The 19,536-nt window shown below is 42.8% G+C and overlaps 1 protein-coding gene and 1 long non-coding RNA gene across 2 annotated transcripts in view; both read left to right on the plus strand.

Moving 5' to 3' along the window:
* LOC124279515 (unconventional myosin-VIIa-like) overlaps window positions 1-19,536 on the plus strand; it is a 754,149-nt gene that overhangs the window by 204,407 nt on the left and 530,206 nt on the right. The window contains exons 15-16 of the mRNA XM_046715341.1: window positions 10,664-10,775; window positions 11,695-11,801. Coding sequence (XP_046571297.1) covers window positions 10,664-10,775; window positions 11,695-11,801 — 219 coding nt within the window. The remainder of the gene's footprint in view (window positions 1-10,663; window positions 10,776-11,694; window positions 11,802-19,536) is intronic.
* On the plus strand, window positions 2,805-8,970 carry LOC124279519. Its single transcript, XR_006899398.1, has 3 exons — window positions 2,805-2,930; window positions 3,038-3,050; window positions 8,960-8,970. It is a non-coding gene; the product is annotated as an uncharacterized LOC124279519 (long non-coding RNA).

A 19,536-nucleotide genomic window follows, 5' to 3' on the forward strand; every position in this document is an offset into this window, starting at 1 on the left:
GTTTAGTTTTACGCCGCACTCAGCAATATTCCAGCTATATGGCGGCGGTCTGTAAATAATTGAGTCTGGACCAGACAATCCAGTGATCAACAGCATGAGCATCGATCTGCCAGGGGCATAGCTACCATTGTAAAAAAAAGCCTGGGCTTACACATGATTGTTGCCAAAAAGGTTGGGCAAGCCCTCAATATTATCTAAATATATAGCTTTGCAACCTATCAGGCTTACATGAAAAAATTGGCTTGCTACATGCCTGTCTGCGCAATTGGCATTTGTGAATGATATTTAAAGAGGAAAGTTGTACATATTTTATTTTTAATATATTTTAGTCGACATATTGTAATTGGCGAGTGAAAATGAGTTACATGCCCGATGAAAAATCGTCTCGGCCAGCTGCTGAGAGTGGGAAGGGTATTTTCTTTCAAACCAAATAATCTATCTGGCAGTGGGGAACATTCCTCAGTTATCTTTACTGCTTCACCAATAGATGGCGCCAATCACTACGGTCCTAAGTGTACTTCTGGCATAATGATGGCGTTCAAAGTTTGTTGCACGGTCGATTTCAAATGTACACTGCCTGAGACGTGCTGCCGTGCCTAAGGATGCTGCAATAGAGGTTTGACGTGTCCGAGACGTCAAAACTTGCTGAAATGATGGTTGACTTTCATTCGAAGTAGCGACGAATGAAACAAAAGCATGACGAAGTAGCCGTCAGCTCTCGCTGGTCTCACTCTCAGTGTTGTGTGCCATTTCCACTTCTGACCGAGCGATTTCGTTACTGTAACTAATTATGGTAAGTACCACGTATTTATTGTTATTCTCCTTGCCAAATTTAGTTAACGTGCATGCCAAACGAAATTACTAGCAGGGGTTTTGAATCAATTCAGGGGAAAAGAATGTGTTGCTCCAAGAGGGACACATGCTGTACAAAACTTTTCACGCGAAACATTAGGGGCCTCTCACTGTAGTAATCATCAAAACGTACAGTACACAATCTCTTCGCTTTACAAGGGGTGCAGCCCAAGGCGTCACCATCTGTAGAATGCCACTGATGTTATCATCTGAAATCGGCACCCCAGTGAAAATTAGCTATAAACATGATAAAACAGTTTCTGTAGTAGTTAGGCTTTATTCATTGTTAACATTGTTTCAAAATTTTCCACCATACTTGAACACAGCTATTGGATTCTAATTTCAGGTTAATCTATTGAATTTATATTCAATTCTATTTCAATTATATCTTAGCAAAGCATTCATCACTTGAACACACTTCTTTGTATCAGACATATCTCCCTACAGAATAAAAATTAACGAGGAGAGTTACTTGCTTGATAACGGTATTAGCTACACCACAATGTCGCTCATATTATATTAAAGAAATAATTGTATATTCATAGAACTCTCCTTGTTGTTCATCACACCAACTTCTAAATGCCACTCAGAGAAGGAAAAAATGTCAGCATATTTAAATTATGCTTCTCCATAGTTGAAACATTTGTTAAGAATAATGTTTTCCACCTTTGACCTATCCCCGAATGAATATGTTCATTATGTGACATGTCTTTCTCCACAATAGTAACTTAAATCTGATAATGATACATTTTCTCATAACTGGCAGTCATGAGTTTGGATAGTAATACTCCACTGATGTTTTCCAGGATGAACACGTCTGAGGCAACAGAGAAAAACAGATGCTGATAGACCAATTCTTTCCCTGGACTGTATCAACTGACCCACTTAATGCTGGTGGATACTTGTGATGTTGAATGTAACATCAGTGAGGTCGCTGGGGAGAAAACAATCACCGATGATGAAATTGACATACCCGTGGAGTTGGGTTTATCAGGCTGTTTACCGCCGGAACAGATGCCCAAGCTGTCCTTACCCCATGCATCACTTAAGAAAGTTTTGGAGAATTATAACTTAGGCCTCTCCCAGGCCACGACTTTGAATAACCTACCTAGGGTTAGTCATAAGCAAGTCTATACCATTCATGATTGACTTATCACGGCCAGCCAGCCTTAGACAAGGACTTTGCCCACTTACAGGAACAGGCTTCTCTGTGTTCCAATAGGGATTTCAAGGAATTGGACATGGCTGCTCGGACTTCCATCGACGTGTTATTCTATTTTAATGGTTAGCCGCCGGAGTACAGGCCTTGCTTCCTCCAGTTTTCCAGGATTACTCCAGAATTATAAAGGACACATTAGTATCTTTTGGCGCACTCTTTCCTTGACGTGGGATGCTATGGCAAATCAAGTGAATATTTTAGGTCGTCTTACAGCCATTGAACGGATTCAGAGACTGGATTCAGTAAGGAACCTTCCGGATGCATCCAAGGAATTTCTTTCCAACAACCTTTGGCCGTTAAATGTACTCTCAGACTCTAATGTCAACAAGCCATTGGGGCCCGGGATGCCATGACCTGTAGGAATCTTAATCAGAGATTGGCTTCAGCGCTATGGAACCAAAACAGAGGCAGACCTTCTTCCAGACCTAGACAGGTCCCACATTCATCTACTTCAGCATCTCACGGCACCTCATCTACACCGGCTTGTTCTCATCTGTTTCACATATCTGCCTTTGATCGGGCGTTGGAATCTAGATCTCACTTTTCAGGCAATACGACTTCCAGAGGCTCAACCTCATCTAGGGGTAGAGGAGCTAGGTCTTTTCGAGGATCAGGACCCACCCCCAGGAAATATTGACTCAAATCTCACTGTACAGCTTTCTCCTCCTTGCGAACTGGAAACGTCGCTCGATTTGGATTTGGACAAGTTACTCAGTTGCCAGTAGGGGGCAGGTTATCCCAATACGTGGACAATTGGAAGTTGATAACTTCAGACAAGTGGATCCTTTCAGTGGTACAGAGAGGTTTTCTACTTCCCTGGGACAATCTACCTCCTGTGACTTGTTTCCCAACGCCCGTTGTTTTTTTCCTACAAGGCCTGCGTCTAGCGGGCACAAACCTAGCGATAGATCAATTACTGGAGAAACGGGCAATTGTAGAACTGCCTCCATCGGACCTAATATGCAGATTTTATGCTCCAGTATTTCTCACCCCCAAGAAGGATACAGACGAGATGCGCATGATCATAGATCTAAAGTTGTTGAACAAAAAGCTTTTAAGGAAGCCTCCATAATTCAATCCAATCTACGCACTTTAATAAGCCAGGACTCGAAAGTTCATCAGCATAGATCTCAAGGACGCATATCTTCATGTCCCTATTCACCCGCGATAGCAGATATATCTCATGTTGGCGTGAACGGCCGCATATTTCATTTCCAAGTACTACTGTTCGGGATTTCACTAGCACCTTGGCTTTTCACGAAAGTTCTGACTCCAGTCTTAGCTTTCCTTCATCAACGGCGGATATCAATTCATGGTTACCTGGACGATTTCCTGGCGAGACATGTAGTGACCACTATACTCATAAGGCAGATGAAATTCATGATACATGTCTTTGCCCATCTGGGACTAATAGTGCACCCGGTAAAGTTGGAGTAGATACCTTCCACTCGAATCAAGTTTCTGGGAGCCTTCTTGGACTCGAGAACTTGTCACATTTATGCCCCTCAGGATCGTTGGCTGGAGATTTGTGCGAAGATAACCACCACATTAGCAAAGCCAACAGCGTCTATTTGTTCGTGGATGTCCCTTCTAGGATCTCTCACTTCAATCCAGGACTATACTGTAAGGGGGAAGGGTTAGGCTGAGGCTGAGACTCCCTCATATCTGGCTCAACCAGTTTCGGAATCAGGATCTATATTTTCCCATTGTATCACCTGACCGGGTTCGTCGGTAGATTCTTCCGGGGACTGTAGACGGAAATGTGCTGCCAGGGGTTTCGTTACGTCCTCACTTACCCGTCTTGACATTGTACGCAGATGCCTCGAACTCGGGTTGGGGAGCCCACATGGATCATTGGCAGACTCAAGGGTTGTGGAGTCCAGAGGAGGAGAATCTACATATAAACTGCCAAGAAATGTTGTTTCTTCTGAAGGCTTTCCATTGTTGGGCGTGTCATTTGCACAAGAAAAATCTCATGTTGGTATCGAACAATTCCATGGTGGTTGCTTACGTCAACAAACAAGGTGGTACTAAGTCAACGTCAGCTACTAAGCATCACACAGGACTGCGGATGCTGTAAGATGTTCTATCAGGGTGCGGTCACATCCCGGGATGGGTGAATTTGTTAGCGGACTCTCTATCCCGTCAGAACAGAGTGATTGCCACGGAATGGACACTGAATTGGGAAGCGTTCAGGCTCATAGGGCAGACTTGGGAGACACCAGTGATAGATCTGTTTGCAATATCCAGGAACAATCGTCTTCAAACCTTTGTAAGTCCGGTTCCGGATCCTTCGGCCTGGGCAGTCGATGCGCTCTCCATCTCTTGGGACGGAATGATAGCTTACGTCTTTCCTCCGTTCAAGCTCATTCCAGATGTTCTACAAAAGATTCAGCAGCACAATTGTATATTATACCTAGTTGCACAGGCGTGGCCAGCCAGACCATGGTACCCATCTCTTCTTCAACTGTTGACAGACAAACCTCTATGTCTCCCACTATGGCACAATCTGATCAGTCAACCCAGTTCAGACAGGTTTCACGAGAATGTCAGCCAACTTGCCTTACACGTGTGGAGGCTATCTCCAGTTCATTCAAGGAACAGGGTTTCATGGTGGGAGCTAACAAAGCTATATCAGAGTCCATCAGACCTTCCACGGCTGCCTTGTATGTCGCTAAGTGGGGACGATTTATCCAGTAGAGACGAGAGTGAGGAATCTTGGACTCCCCTATCACCATTGCAGTCATAGCAGAGTTTATTATGTATCTAAGAGAACATAAGCACTTAAAGCACAACACGATTGAAGGATATCATTTGGCTATTGCCTCAGTAATGGACATTCAGAGACTTTCAGTCGGATCTGATTCCTCCCTTCACAAGATTATTAGATCTTTTCAGATTAGGGATATATTGTCTCCTACAATATTTCCTAAGTGGGATTTATCATTAGTGCTTCAGTCTCTCCAGAGATCTCAATATGAACCAATGCAGGATGCCTCTCTCAAGTTCCTATCATTTAAGACGGCTTTCCTCCTGGCATTTGCTACGGCCTCCAGAGTCTCAAAATTACATGCTACAGACTTTAAATCTGTTACTTTTTAGGAGGGATTTTAACAGATGACGTGTCAAACTGTACCGGAGTTTGCCACTAAAAACCAGTCTTCAACTCATGGCCCTTTGGGACATAGGATTTACAGGATTCCTCAGCTCCCTACCTCTGCCTCTAGATCTGATAGGACTAGACTTTTATGCCCAATACAAGCATTGTGTTGGTATATTCAGTGTACTTCGACGTTTAGACGCAATCGTCACCGCTTGTCCATTTCATGCAAAATTAATGTTGACTCAGAGATATCTAAGAACACTCTCTACTCCTGGCTTAGGAAAACAATCTCTTATGCATATCGTGATCAAGATCAGTTAATCTTAAGGAAATACAAGATTGGAATAGAAGTTTGGTTCGCAGACTGGAGACTGCTCCCAGACTGCTCGGAGAGAGATGGCCCCCGGGAGGAGGAACATTACAGAGGGCCGAAGATACCGCGGTAGGGAACTTATTATTCATTGGTATCTCCTAACCGAACACATTAAGGACAGAAGCTTCTAACGCTTCCAACTACTGGTTGACCACATCAGAGTTTGATATTATATAATCATATCCTTTATTAGTATCTTTAGACAGTTCATCTATTAGTAATCACTCCGAAAACCGGAAGTGACGTCATCGGACCGGAAGTGACGTCTTTCAATCAGAACTGAAAATCATTTAGTACCGGAAGTTATTTCCTTTGATATTTTAATGAGTTATTATTCAGGGGGTAATATTGGGAAATAAAGTTTTACATCATAAGTCAGGAAGTGATGTCATATGATTAATACTAAGACAATTTACTCTCAAGGCTGTCAACCATAGTTAGAAAGGAACTTTAAAGGCTCACCAATACCAAAGAGTATATTTCTCTCACAACTACTGACCCAATCTAGAGATACGTATAGGATAAAGCATGACCCGCGGGCATTACGAAGAAGTAAGGATGTTTTCCTGTGGGCATTACAAAGAAGTAAAGAAAACATCCTTACTTCCTCAGACATGTACCGCTGGAAAACATCCTTACTTCTTCAGTAATGCCTGTGGGTCATGCTTTATCCTATACGAAAGAAGTAAGGATGTTTTCCCTCGAAGAATGCCCTCGGGAAAACATCCTTACTTCTTTCGTAATGCCCGAGGGTCATGCTTTATCCAACTTATAAACCGACTGAAGATATACTTTAGATATAATTTCAATATTTGGTTTTACTGTTGAAAGCAACTGGGATGAGACTGGCAGCTGACGCCTCGCCTTGAACGCGCTACCCGTGCCCTGCACGTGCGCTACCCGCACTACCCGTCTTGGGAGGAACACAGGGTTCATGCCGACAAACAATCTCTTTCTTCACAGCGATCCATTGTAGCCTAGTGGATAAAACCGCCAAGCTAGCAAGCGAAGGGTTGCGGGTTCTAAACCGGGTGTCGGCACTACATCTTGGAAGTTTTCAATAATGTCATATTTTACGATCGCATTCAGTGATGGCAAGACAAAGTCGTATCAATCTTCAAAACAAGTAATAATTCAAAGTCAAGGGCTATTCCTCAGAAAATCCTCAGGCAGAGGGACGATATTGAAGTAATGCCCCCTAATCGATGGGGCATCGGGATATGACAAGAAATACTGCCTCACTAGAACAATAGAGTGACGTCACTGGAGGTTTTTAACTTCGGTTATATCTCACTAAGCCATAGTTATTCTTGGGTGGTTGAATCCTCATCTTGTGTCTAGTGGTAAAAGGGAATTATCTTCCAAGGGAGACCCTCCTTCCATATGTGGGATTCAGGCTACCATAGTCCAGAGGGAATGTTTACATTAAAATTAATCACAAGTATTTAATCGTTTAAAAAAAGTAATATCTGGGTCTGGAAGGGATGTAAAGAGGTGTGTGAACAGTGGGAGTATTTGTGATTTTTTTATTGTTACTTTTCCTCTTAAAGTTAGCATTCTTGTGGACCATGAAAATAAAAGTTTTCTAGCTTTTTCAAATTGCTTTTCGAAATTTGATTTAGTCATATTTTGAAGATCAACATTGAAAATGATGCCAAGTATTTTAAAGGGTTCTTTTGACCAGCGTAGGGGAATATGTGGGCATAACTTTTCATTACTATTCTTTTTAGATCCAATCATATTAGCATACTTTTATCAATTCTGATAGACTCATCTCCGAGCCACCATGAGTAAAATTTGTGTCGTCTGCATATTGAAAGATACAATATTCCACTCCTTTTACATTAATACCTTTAATTTTTTTATTTTTCTTGATACTAATAGAAAGTAGCTCTGCACATACGATAAAAAGATATGGGGAAACTGGATCGCCTTGCCTACAACCTCTTCCTAGTGTAAAATATTCAGAAATATTACCAGCATTTATGACTGCACTGAGACTATTATGTTGAAAAAGTTTTATCCATTTTCTGAATGAATCGCCAAGATTAAATGTTTCTAGTGCTTTATCGATAAAATCCCATTCAATGGTATCAAACGCTTTCTCGAAGTCAACGGTGACTAATAGAACAAGTTTGACATAGACTTAAATTGGTGATAGTGCTCCTTTCTGGAGCAGAACTTTAAAAACCTTTCAGTACTCTCCTTCCACTTTTCTATATACACACCTAAATATTTGACATAATCATAACTCGTAGACATAATCATGAAGAGTATTTTGCCATTGCAGGGGATATTGAAGACTTTGTCTTCTTGTTAACTTCACAATGATTCTTCAAATCATAAAGTAGTCAGGTATTTTCTGCAATAAACCAGTTTTTGAGAAATCCTGTTTGAGTTTCACTGATAATATCTGGTAAAACTTGCTTCATTCTACAGTCCGTTTGAGTCAGAAACGGACCGATGAATTGCAAATTTTATCATTGTACAAAATTGCCACATAAATATAAATAGTACACATGTTTATCATTTACTAATACCCAACAGCTTTCTTATATTTGAAAATTTTCCGGACCTCACCCAAAAAGTTGTTTAAGAAACTATCATCATTGAAAACGCAAAAGTTGTTATCTGTTGCGGCGGGGTGAAACCGCAGAAACGGAACAGCCAGTCATGGCGGACATCTCAAAATCTTTTCCGGGAGACCTGTCGGTTCCTCGTCTGTCGTAGTGTCATAGTCACGACTTAAAGGGATGACAAGTGGTGCCACAGTTGCCTGTTGTAAGCCATCGCGAGACCAGTAACCTTGTTCAATGACGTTAGCTACCTTGTTGACACAGTTTTGCCAAGTTTCAGTCGTGATTTTGTTAAGGGATTCCTTAACCAAAACCTCTACGTCACGTGATCTAAAAGTTGTGTTTGATCTGGCAACATCTCCTTTGACAATACCCCATATCATTTCAATGGGGTTAAGGTCACAGTGATAGGGTGGAAGTCGCAGAATATCGTGACCCTTACTTTTTATGTAACTGTCAACTTTGTAGAAAGGTTCACCTTTGTGGGTTTTTATGATCTCATATAGCTGAGGCTTCGTTGCCTTTGAAGGCCGTGCGATCTGAAATTTGTCGAGCCTTGATATCATATCACCTTTTCGACTGTTCGATGTCGGGGCTTTACTGTTGGGGTCCTGCACGCTGTGGTATGGGGCATTGTCCATTACGATAAAAGATTTCTCTGGTAGAGCTAGTACCAACTTGTTTTTAACCCAATCGAGGAAAACCGCACCATTCATCTCGGAATGGTAGTCTCTGTTATCTGAGGACTTTGCCCTGAATACCAAGTTGCAGCCTGGGAGAAAGCCTTTGTTGGAGCAACCAGCATGGAGAATGATTAGTCTCTCTCCTTTCCCTAGAGGCAGCTTTCTACGTGACCCCTTATCACCCCCATCCGGTACCCACTGACTGCTGGCAGTGTGCGAGGCATTGACCCAGGTCTCGTCCAAGTACACTGGCTCGAACCCTTCCTCGCGCTTCTTCTTTATAACCCTGAGAAAATTATTTCTCAAGCGAACGATATCAGGGCGTTCTTATAACGATACCCGAAAGAGTGTGTACTTTGATACTCTGAGGTTGTGTTCTTGCTTCAAATGCTTTTTAAAAAATTTCAGCAACATGTATTTGTTTTCAGAATAGAGCTTGTTGATAGACTGCCTTTCAAGGTTCTTTTGAAAGTTGTCCAAATGTTTTAATTTGTGTGATTTTGATACGACCCCTACCTGCTTCTCATCACAACATCGTTTGTGTTCCAAAACATTTGTCAGTACCCTTGGTGATACTCCTAAAACTTTTTGCTGCTCGCTTACGGAATTTATTAATGGCATAAATAGTTTGCCCCTTTCGGCTTCAGCATGGAAAAAATTGTACACTTTAATCATCAACTGTTTCACGTCAGCATTCAACTTCATTTTTCATCAGGCATGTGTATCCCGTGCACGACAAGATAGTGGCTGTTCCGTTTCTGCGGTTTCACCCCGCTGCAACAGATAACAACTTTTGGGTTTTCGATGATGATAGTTTCTTAAACAACTTTTTGGGTGGAGTCCGGAAAATTTTCAAATATAAGAAAGCTGTTGGGTATTAGTAAATGATAAACATGTGTACTATTTATATTTATGTGGCAATTTTGTACAATGAAAAAAATTTGCAATTCATCGGTCCGTTTCTGACTCGAACTGACTGTAAGCTTGGAGATATCTGAATGGACACCAGAAGCATCCTCTAAAGGACAAGAATTTCAGAGGAGAGTCTTTTGTGGTTTTCATTAGCTTTGTTTGCCAGTTTTGATATATGCTTATTCCATTGATATTAGTTTCATGCTGGTCATATGTCATTCCCATCACAGGTTTCCTTGGCAGTTATCTCCCTTACTGAATTTTCCTGGTTTCGTTATCTAGGTGTTCCAGGTTGTGCTTGTTTCTTGTTTGCTAATAAAACCAATGAGGAGGAATTCTCTTGTGTCTTTTCACAAGTCATACAGTACCTTCTACTTAAAACTGTCAAGATTTAAACTGTAATTTTGCTGACTGAAAAGGATCTTATTGCTTTGCCAGTATACTTTTAGCCTTTAAATGCATATAAACTTTTGTCTGCACAATCATCATCAATCTGTTTTAATTTAATTCTCTCTTTTTTAAATAGAATAGAAGTCAGATATATGTTAGAAATATCAGTGATGAAGCGGAAAGGTGAAATAGATAATTCCTTATCGTGATGCAAAAATATAATATTTTAGGCATGAGAAACTTGTGTGGTTTTACCTTATCCAATGTTTTTGCTTTACAGTGCCATTTTTAAAAATGTGGTGTTGGTCAGCATCATGGGATTATTAAAATGAGATCTGCCCTCACACCTATCACACCTTATTTTACAGCAAATGGCATATTACATTACCATATAACATTTAGATCCTGTGTAACAGTCATAAAAACCTAACTTTCCACTCATTAAAAACAAACCAAGTGAGCTACAGTGCCTTAATATATGGATGAATTAAAAAGAATAGTGTGGATGAACTACAGACCTCTAAGCTTCCACTAATGAATAATGTTTTTCTTCAGGTATTCATGAGAAACAGTGTTTTGGAACCTTTGGAGGATCTTCGTTTCCAGTTCTTAACAATCAAAGTGATATGCATTCAGAAACACTGGCGTGGATTCTGGCTCAGGAAAGGTTAGATTTGCTCTCAACACAATATGTAGTAAATGATTCACTATTTCAACCTCATATTTCATTTGGAACTAATTTCATGACGTTATCTTTATTTTTTTGTCTTGGAACAAAGACATTTTCTACCTTACCAGGTCCAAAAGTTCATGGTATGGCACTCTGTCATTTGGTGTCTGTCTTCAGTCCATGCCTCTATATTTGATTTCAGACAGGATGAATCTGAAACTTAATAGAATGTCAAAAGAGTGAGTGAGCGAGTGAGTGAGCTTAACTCCGCTTTTAGCAATATTCCAGCAATATCATGACAGGGGACAGCACAAATGGGCTTCACACATTGTACCCATATGAGAAATTGAACCCAGGTCTTCAACGTGGCGAGAGTACACTTAAACCCCTGAGCTTCCCCACCGCTTCGAATGTCAAAAGTAATATAAACAACTTGTATACTCAGAAAGCACAAGACCAAAACAAGATGAAAACCTTGTTCATGTTACTTCAGGGTGTTTCCCTTTCAATATCACACACTAAGCAATATAAAATGGTGATGCTTAGATGGATTCATACATTTGTAAATATATTATCTGTATACTTAAATTAAGTTATAGTTGTAGATCAGTTTCTTTCCATCTTGTCATACAAAAAAATGAATCAAATTAATGAATCACAGGTTGTGCACAAATGTGAAGAAAAAATACCGAGGTGTGATTGCTATTTACAGAGAACATATGAGAAAAGCACACAATACAATAATGATATCACTGTACAATAGAAAATACTAACCATATTGGGAAATACTATTAAAATCTCCTTTCAGTTGCCTCTTCCATCAAATTGAACCTGTCAAGTATATGGTTATAATAACTACTGGGGTTCTTATTACAGTAAATGTGGTATATGCTTTATCTATCCCTTTCTGTTTCAGGGTTTTTGGAAAAAAAACATGCTGTATTGATTCTGCAATTCAACTTTCGTTGCTTTCGTAGCCGACTGGCATTTTTGAGGAAGAGGAAAGCTGCTGTCACCATTCAGGTATCCAGCTCTTATTTTTCACAGCCTGGAAATCTGCATCTCCACACATTTTGCATGTGAAAAAACCCCATTATTTATCCTATCTCATGATATGCAAATCCTCTTCTATTTTCGACAGTGGAGTGGAAACAACCTGGAACAAAGTTTTCAGCCTCTTTGAATATTTTGCCCGAACACACCCCTGCTCCAGTTGCTGATAAGGTCCTGCAAAGCATGCAACCTGCCCAGGCTGATCATGTGACCGTCAGTTGTAGTCATTCTCTTTCTTGCCACACTGGTGTGCAGATGTCCTGCATTTTATAGAGATTCTCTGTTTTATTATATATCTCTTTATCACATCAGAAATTGGGATTTTGTTTCATCTTCATCAAAAGAAAAAGACTTAAGAATAAAGTAAATAACCAAGAGGTACAATAAGACTTTATTGGAAGATAAAGGCATAATAAAGAATTGCTTTAGGATATGGGATCATGCAAAAGGATAGATTGTGCTGGATGTGACAGATGTTTAGTCGCACGACCTTCACTCATCTTCCATTGAAAGTATATTATCTGCAGTTGGGATAAACCATTGCAATGCCTGTAATGGTACTGAATTGCCAGTTGGCGGGTTATAGTAAGGCCAGCTCTCTGAGGAAGGAGGACTGAGACTATGTACTGTTCAGGAGATGTCAGCAAGTCATCGAGAAGGAAACATACACACTTTGAAAATGGCTCAACAATCCTTACTTTCGCCGATCCCCACCGATGATGCAATCGAGTATACTTCAAGAAGAAAAAAAAGTTTGGGGGGGGGGGGGGCACTTTAGCCTAGCACAAACTTTCCCTTGGGTAAGAATATCCTAGGACAAAACCTCCCCGTGGAAAGTTTGGGCTAGGACCGATTCTCCCCGGGGAAAGTTTAAGTTTCGACCGGGGAAGAAATGGCCTGCTCCACTGGAAATGAACAGCTAACCCAAGCAGCTTAATATTGAGATTCCCCGGTAAGTACTGGGGTCAGTAGTTATATAATGGGGGTTCTGGATCACTTCCTCTTATAGGCTTATTTCTGCGTAATTCCACTCCCAGCGCCTAGTATAAAATAGTGGTTTTCGAGCAGAGACATCATTCGATGTACAGCTGAGCTCGCCATCCTAGACCCATTTTCGCTAGGGCAACCCATTTTTTATCAGCAACCACTGACTAGACCTCGACATGCCGAGTGGAGTTTCCTTTATTGGGTGTCTTAGAAACTCCCAGCACATTGAGGTCTAATCAGTGGTTTATGCGCGTGTGTCCGTACTCGTAAGTCGTGACGCCTCGACGGCGATCCACCGTTTGGTATCCATGGGCGACAGCGACGTCTTGTTGAGAGTGATGCCATAGATGGTGTGTTTATCGCTTCTCAACGCATTCATTCGGTGTTTGAATGTTTTATTCTTGAACAGAGCTTGTTTGAAGAGGGCGTGTTTGATGTGTTGTCACCCACGTATTTCTTGACCCCTTTCGCCTTTCGAATCTCGCCATTGTCGGCTTTCAGGATGGAATACATCTTGGGTCTCAATCCGACGTATTTGGCGATGGGTGTGCCCGCGCATTCGTCCTTCATCTTGCCAAGGACCTTTTTATTGGTTGTTCTGTGTAGGTCGTGGTCTGGGGGGTAATCGCTGGTGTCGTACAAATCGATGTGTTTTGCCATGTCCTCGTACACGTCCTCGGTACAACAACAACATTCAACAACAAGGAATCCGTGTCCGTGTACAGCAGCTCGCATCGATCGCCATATTGCTCCTTGAGTCGGTTGTAGTAGAAATCGTACATAAGATGTTTGGATAAGTCGAGGATGCTCATCCCCACGTAGAGACGGGCCGGTTGAGCTTGATGTGGCTTTTATTCATGTGCAGCGCCGCCAAGTGGTTATCTAATAGCTTGCTTCGGTTGAAGGCCGGGCTGGCAATGAGTTTTCTGAGTTTTTTCCTCCTGGTGTGCTCGAACGAGATTCACGTTAACCCTTTTTCTTAAGTTTTCCATGGTTTTGCCGAGTACCGAATTGTTCATGAGTTTGTAGAGGTTTTTCTTGAAGTCGCTCGTGGCTCGTTTTCTCAATTCGGTGTTCAACCGAGTGTAAGGTTCCATCCAGGGTTTTTGATCGAATTTGAGCACTTGGTGTATTTTGGTCAGCTTCATACCCAGCGACAGGTACAGCTGCAGGTTGCGATAGTGCACGACGTACTTGGTCTTGTGCATCAAGTTCGGGACGAGTTTTTCCACGTTGGCCAGTGTGCTCTCTCCCAACAAGTCCCGCTGATCCAGTCTCGATCGACCATTAACCGTTCAGGAGCCAGCAGATAACTGTTTTTGTGCGATTCGTGCAGTGCTTCGGGGTACTCCAAATCCACTTCGAACAGGTAGCCTATCTCGAAGTTGTCGGGGATGGCCATAATGTTCTTCAGATTAAAATGCTCGCTATCCATCCACTCGAATCTGCCCGTAGGTAGAGACTGACTCATAGCCCAACCGTACAGGTTGTTGGCATCGAGATAGAGGAGATGATTGGTGGGCTTGTTCGAGTCGTAGTTTTTCACGTATGGGTTGTTGGCTTTCGCGTACCGTTTGGAGACCATGGAAATCCCGGCCCGCATGCCTTTCTCGACGAACAGGTGCATGTCGTAATCGGTTAGGAGTTCTAGTTTGACTCCGGTTTTCTTCAGCAGCGCATCCCAAGAAAGACCGGGTCTGGTGTAGTACCACGCTGGGTCGAGTTGATGCTGTTTCAAACACGTTTTTCTGAACGTCTCGAACATGTCGGCCATGTCGGCCAGCAGCAGCACGTCCGTTTTCAAGTACAGGTCGTGGTAGTCTCCCAGATTCTTGCATCCCAGTTTTTCCCACACGTTCTGGGCATGGTCATAATCGTCCTGGGAGATATTGGATTCGATTAGGTTGCTGTAAATCGATTGATGGGAGGTAGTTGGGTCTCGTCAAACTTAGACCAATCGTCCATGTACTTGTACGGGTACACGCCCTTTTTGAGCAGCAGAGGCCGAGTCACTTCATCTGTGTATCGATGGGTGATGGTGAAGGTATTGTTGGCCTTAACCAAACTGTCAAGAGACGACAGGAGGAACTGCGTGCTATCGATAAATCTCAGACCGTTGAGCGAGAACGAGATGTTGTTGGGGATACACTTAATATCGCCGCCAACCTTTTGAGATGGCCTGCATAATCAGGTGGGCATCGTTCCCTCTCAAATTGTGGAAGACCACGGGATGTTGATTTTTTGAGGTTCGATTTTAAGTTTTAAGTTACACGCGTTGTAAACGGCGCCTCGGTATTGACCAGTGACGTGACAATGATCTCTCACTGAATCACCGTTCAGGGGTCCCCAGCATACGTGGCAATTCTTAGCCTTCTTATGAGCGAGGTCATCCTTCGACGTCATGCGCATGAGAGCAGGATCCGACAACTCTTCCCTGATTTTTCTCTCTTCGCGTTGTAACGTAAGAAACGTTTCAACCGCACCAGGACCTCGGTAGATTACAGGAGCGTTTGTTCGTCCGTCGCATCAGACGAGGTTGCGCCGCGGCCAAACGATTTCTCACGTGTTTGCAAAACGAAAAGAAAACCATCAGAAAACAGTTCTACACCATCATCCCCATGTGTATGACCCAAGACGACTGGCGAACTCATAAGAAAGCTAAGACTTGCCGCGTGTGCGACGAACCCCTGAACGGGGATGTCGTGAGAGATCACTGCCACATCACGAGCAAGTACAGAGGTGACGCTCACGCGTGCAGCTTGAAGCTCAAAATAAATCCCAAGAATCAAAATCCCCGTCATGTTTCACAATCTTCGCGGTACGATTCTCACCTGAACATCCATGCCATCGCGAAGGTCAACGGCAACATAACGTGCATCCCCAACAACATGGAAAAATACATCTTGTTAGACGGTCTGAGATTTATTGATAGCGTACAGTTCCTGCTGTCGTCTCTAGACAGTCTGGTGAATGCCAACGACACGGACAACTACTAAATCACCAATCGATACATCGACGCCGAGACTTGACCTCTGCTGCTGAGGAAGGGCGTCTACCCCTATGAGTACATTTACGATTGGTGTAAGTTCGACGAGACACGATTACCTCCCATCGACCAATTTTACAGCAACTTGACCGATTCCAGTATCTCTCAAGACGATTACGCGCACGCGATTAACGTGTGGGACAAACTGGCCTGCAATAATTTGGGCGATTACCACGACCTGTACTTGAAAACGAACGTGCTGCTGCTGGCCGACGTGTTCGAGATATTCAGAAAAACGTGCTCGAAACAGTACGACATGGACCCCGCGTGGTATTTCTCATCCTCCAGTCTCTCTTGGGACGCCTTGTTGAAAAAGACCGGCGTGGAGCTGAAACTACTGATGGATTACGACATGCACCTGTTCGTGGAAAAAGGCTTGCGAGGCAGGATTTCCATGACCTCCAAACGATACGCCAAATCCAACAACAAGTACGTTCCCGGTCACGACTCTGGCAAACCAACCAAACACATACTCTATCTCGACGCCAACAACCTGTATGGCTGGGCTATGAGTCAGTATCTCCCCACCGGGGGATTCTAATGGGTCTCCTCGCCCGAGATGATTGACGTGAATAGCATCGCGCCGGATTCGAAAAAAGGCTACATGCTCGAAGTGGACTTCGACTATCCCTCAGAACTACACGAATCGCACAACAGCTATCCGCTAGCTCCTGAACGATTGGCGGTGAACCCTGACTGGATGTTCGAATATCAACGAAACTTGCTGGGAGACAACAAGCTGGCTAACGTCGAAAAACTCATGCCTAACTTGATGAACAAGTCAAAATGCGTCGTTCACTATCACAATCTGCAGCTGTACTTGTCGCTGGGAATGAAACTCACGAAAATACACAGGGTGCTCCAGTTAGATCAAAGTCCACGGTTGGAACCTTACATTCGGTTGAACACGAATCTGCGAAAACAAGCCATAAGAGCATGAACAAGTCGGTGTTTCGGCAAGACGATGGAGAACTTAAAAAAATTCGTTAACGTGAAATTATACAGAGATAGCGAGGAAGAAAAACTCATAGCCAGCCCGGCGTTCAACCGAAGCAAGATATTCAACGATGACTTGGCAGCGCTGCACATGAACAAAAGCCCCATCAAATTCAACCGGTCCGTTTACGTGGGGATGAGCATCCTCGATTTATCCAAACACTTTGTTTTATTTCTACTACAACGAGCTGAAAAAGCAGTACGGCGACAGGTGTGAAGTGCTGTACACGGACACAGATTCGCTGCCGATGGAAATTCACACCGAGGACTTGTACGAGGACATAAAGAAACACATGCACCTGTACGACACCAGCGACTACCCTAAAGATCACCCTATGCACAGCCAAGTCAACAAAAAAGTGCTCGGCAAGATAAAAGAAGGAATGCGCGGCGCACGCCGATCGCCGAGTACGTTGGCTTGAGACCCAAGAAAGCTGACGACGATGAAATCCGAAAGGCAAAAGGCATGAAAAAAACACAGCAAACACGCCAGATTCAAGGAAGCCCTGTTCAAGAATAAAACGTTCAAACACCAAATGAACATGCTGAGAGCGACGGACAAAGGATATACGGACTGAGAATCAACAAGACCTTGCTGTCTCCCATGGACACAAAACGATGGATTGCCATCGACGGAGTCACCACTTACACGTACGGGCACAAACGCGTATCGAATAATTGAACACTTATGCACGAACACTTATCATGGAGAAAATTTATTACAGCCCACGCGGGTACTGGAATAAAAGCCACTCGAGTCTCGGAAGACTTTGCCAAAGCTTGGCTTAAAAAAACAAGCCATCTGGCAAGTCTACCTGCCGGCGCCTCGATACATCCCGAGAAGAAAATTCGACATTTCAACGCCAAATCACGTCCACCAAGCCGACCTCCTGTTTCTCCCTCACGACAAGGTGAGGCGTAAAACCTACAAGTACGCCCTGACAGTCGTCGACGTCACCAGTCGCTACAAGGAGGCCGAACTGTTGATGACCAAAGATTCGAACGAAGTCGCCAAAACCTTAGAACGCATATACAAACGCAGTCGCTTGACATGACCTGCCGTATTGCAAAATCGATCCTGGATGTGAGTTCATGGGAGCCATGTCATAGCTGCTGGCCAAGCACAAAGTCCAAGTTAGACGAGTTGTGGCAGGAGCTCACCGTAGCCAAGCCATAGTCGAGAGATTCAATCGCACCTTAGCCGAACGTCTGTTCTCGCACCAATACTCGCAGGATTTAATGGATCCCGGAAACAGAAACACGGAATGGGTTGTACGCTTACCGCGAGTGGTGGATGTCATCAACAACGAAGTCACCAGACTCGTGGGCAAGAGACCCGTTGAAGCCATCAAAATGAAATCTGTCGAATTGTCGTCTGCAGCAGCATGTCGCGATAAAACAGAAAACATTACCGGACCGGGTCAGCGTTAGGTACTTGTACCAGCCAGGAGAATACGAGGGAGACAGCAGAAAACGCGCCACCGATCTGGTATGGTCCATGAAAACGTACAACATAGACCTTGTCGACATCAAAGACGGCGAACCGAACTTGTACTTCTTGAAAGACGGACCACCGAGAGCATTCGTCAGAGAGAAGTTGATGATCGTACCTCACGACACAGTCCCTTACACATCACTCACCGTGGGATGATAGTTTCTCGCCATGATTTTTTTATCAGTCTTGCATGCCTATTTTTCTGCTTAACTCTTTCAACACCAGTCAACCAGAGGCATTTGCTGCCATGACACAGAGTTCCCAGAGACTCTAAGGTCACAGATGAAGCCTATGTTTATGAAGGAAATTATAAGCTTGTAAAACGTTATTGCTACTTCATCTCATACACCATTTATAAGATCTAATACCACTGTTGATAAATATGAAATTTATTTTTATAATGTTATTCAAATAATACAACTACAACTTAAATAGATTTATTTTTGTAATGAAAATGCAAGCTTACATTTATAATGTCCATATAAACCACGAAAGAAGCAAAAGCTATGGCGATTTTTTTCCATTTTTGACATGTCATAACATGCCCGTGCCTTTTTCGTTTATATTTTCATTTTTACGTAATCAGAAAATTATTATAAAAAGATTTCTTAAATAATATGTATGGTCGCCTATTTCCCGATATCAGTGGCTTTCCGCTCGGGAACATGACACAACGGAAAATACCTCCGTTTTCGAAGCTTCGTATGAATAACATGGGAGGCGAATCGTTTGATGTCGGGTATCGTTCGAAAGGTATGGTCGCCTATTTCCCGATATCAGTGGCTTTCCGCTCGGGAACATGACACAACGGAAAATACCTCCGTTTTCGAAGCTTCGTATGAATAACATGGGAGGCGAATCGTTTGATGTCGGGTATCGTTCGAAAGCTCTGAACATCAACAACATCATTGTTCCCTTGCCGAGAGTATTTTCACAGTTTTAAGAAGCGATTTTTGGGGGATAAAGATTGGTTTCTAATGACGCTTTTTGCCACAGTCTGCTATAAGGGTCGTTATTGGTGAAAATCAGACACGTGACCTAAGGCAGCCAATCATATTACGGCAATGGATACCATCCTCTTAAACGAAAACTGTCAGATTTAGAAGAAAGTTATGGGTAAAATAATGCTATTTTGAACATATTAAGCAAGAAATCGCTACCTATACGTAAATTATTGAACT

This window comes from Haliotis rubra, unplaced genomic scaffold, assembly GCF_003918875.1.
Source record: "Haliotis rubra isolate DU_JTF1 unplaced genomic scaffold, ASM391887v1 Scf251, whole genome shotgun sequence".
Taxonomy (NCBI): domain Eukaryota; kingdom Metazoa; phylum Mollusca; class Gastropoda; order Lepetellida; family Haliotidae; genus Haliotis; species Haliotis rubra.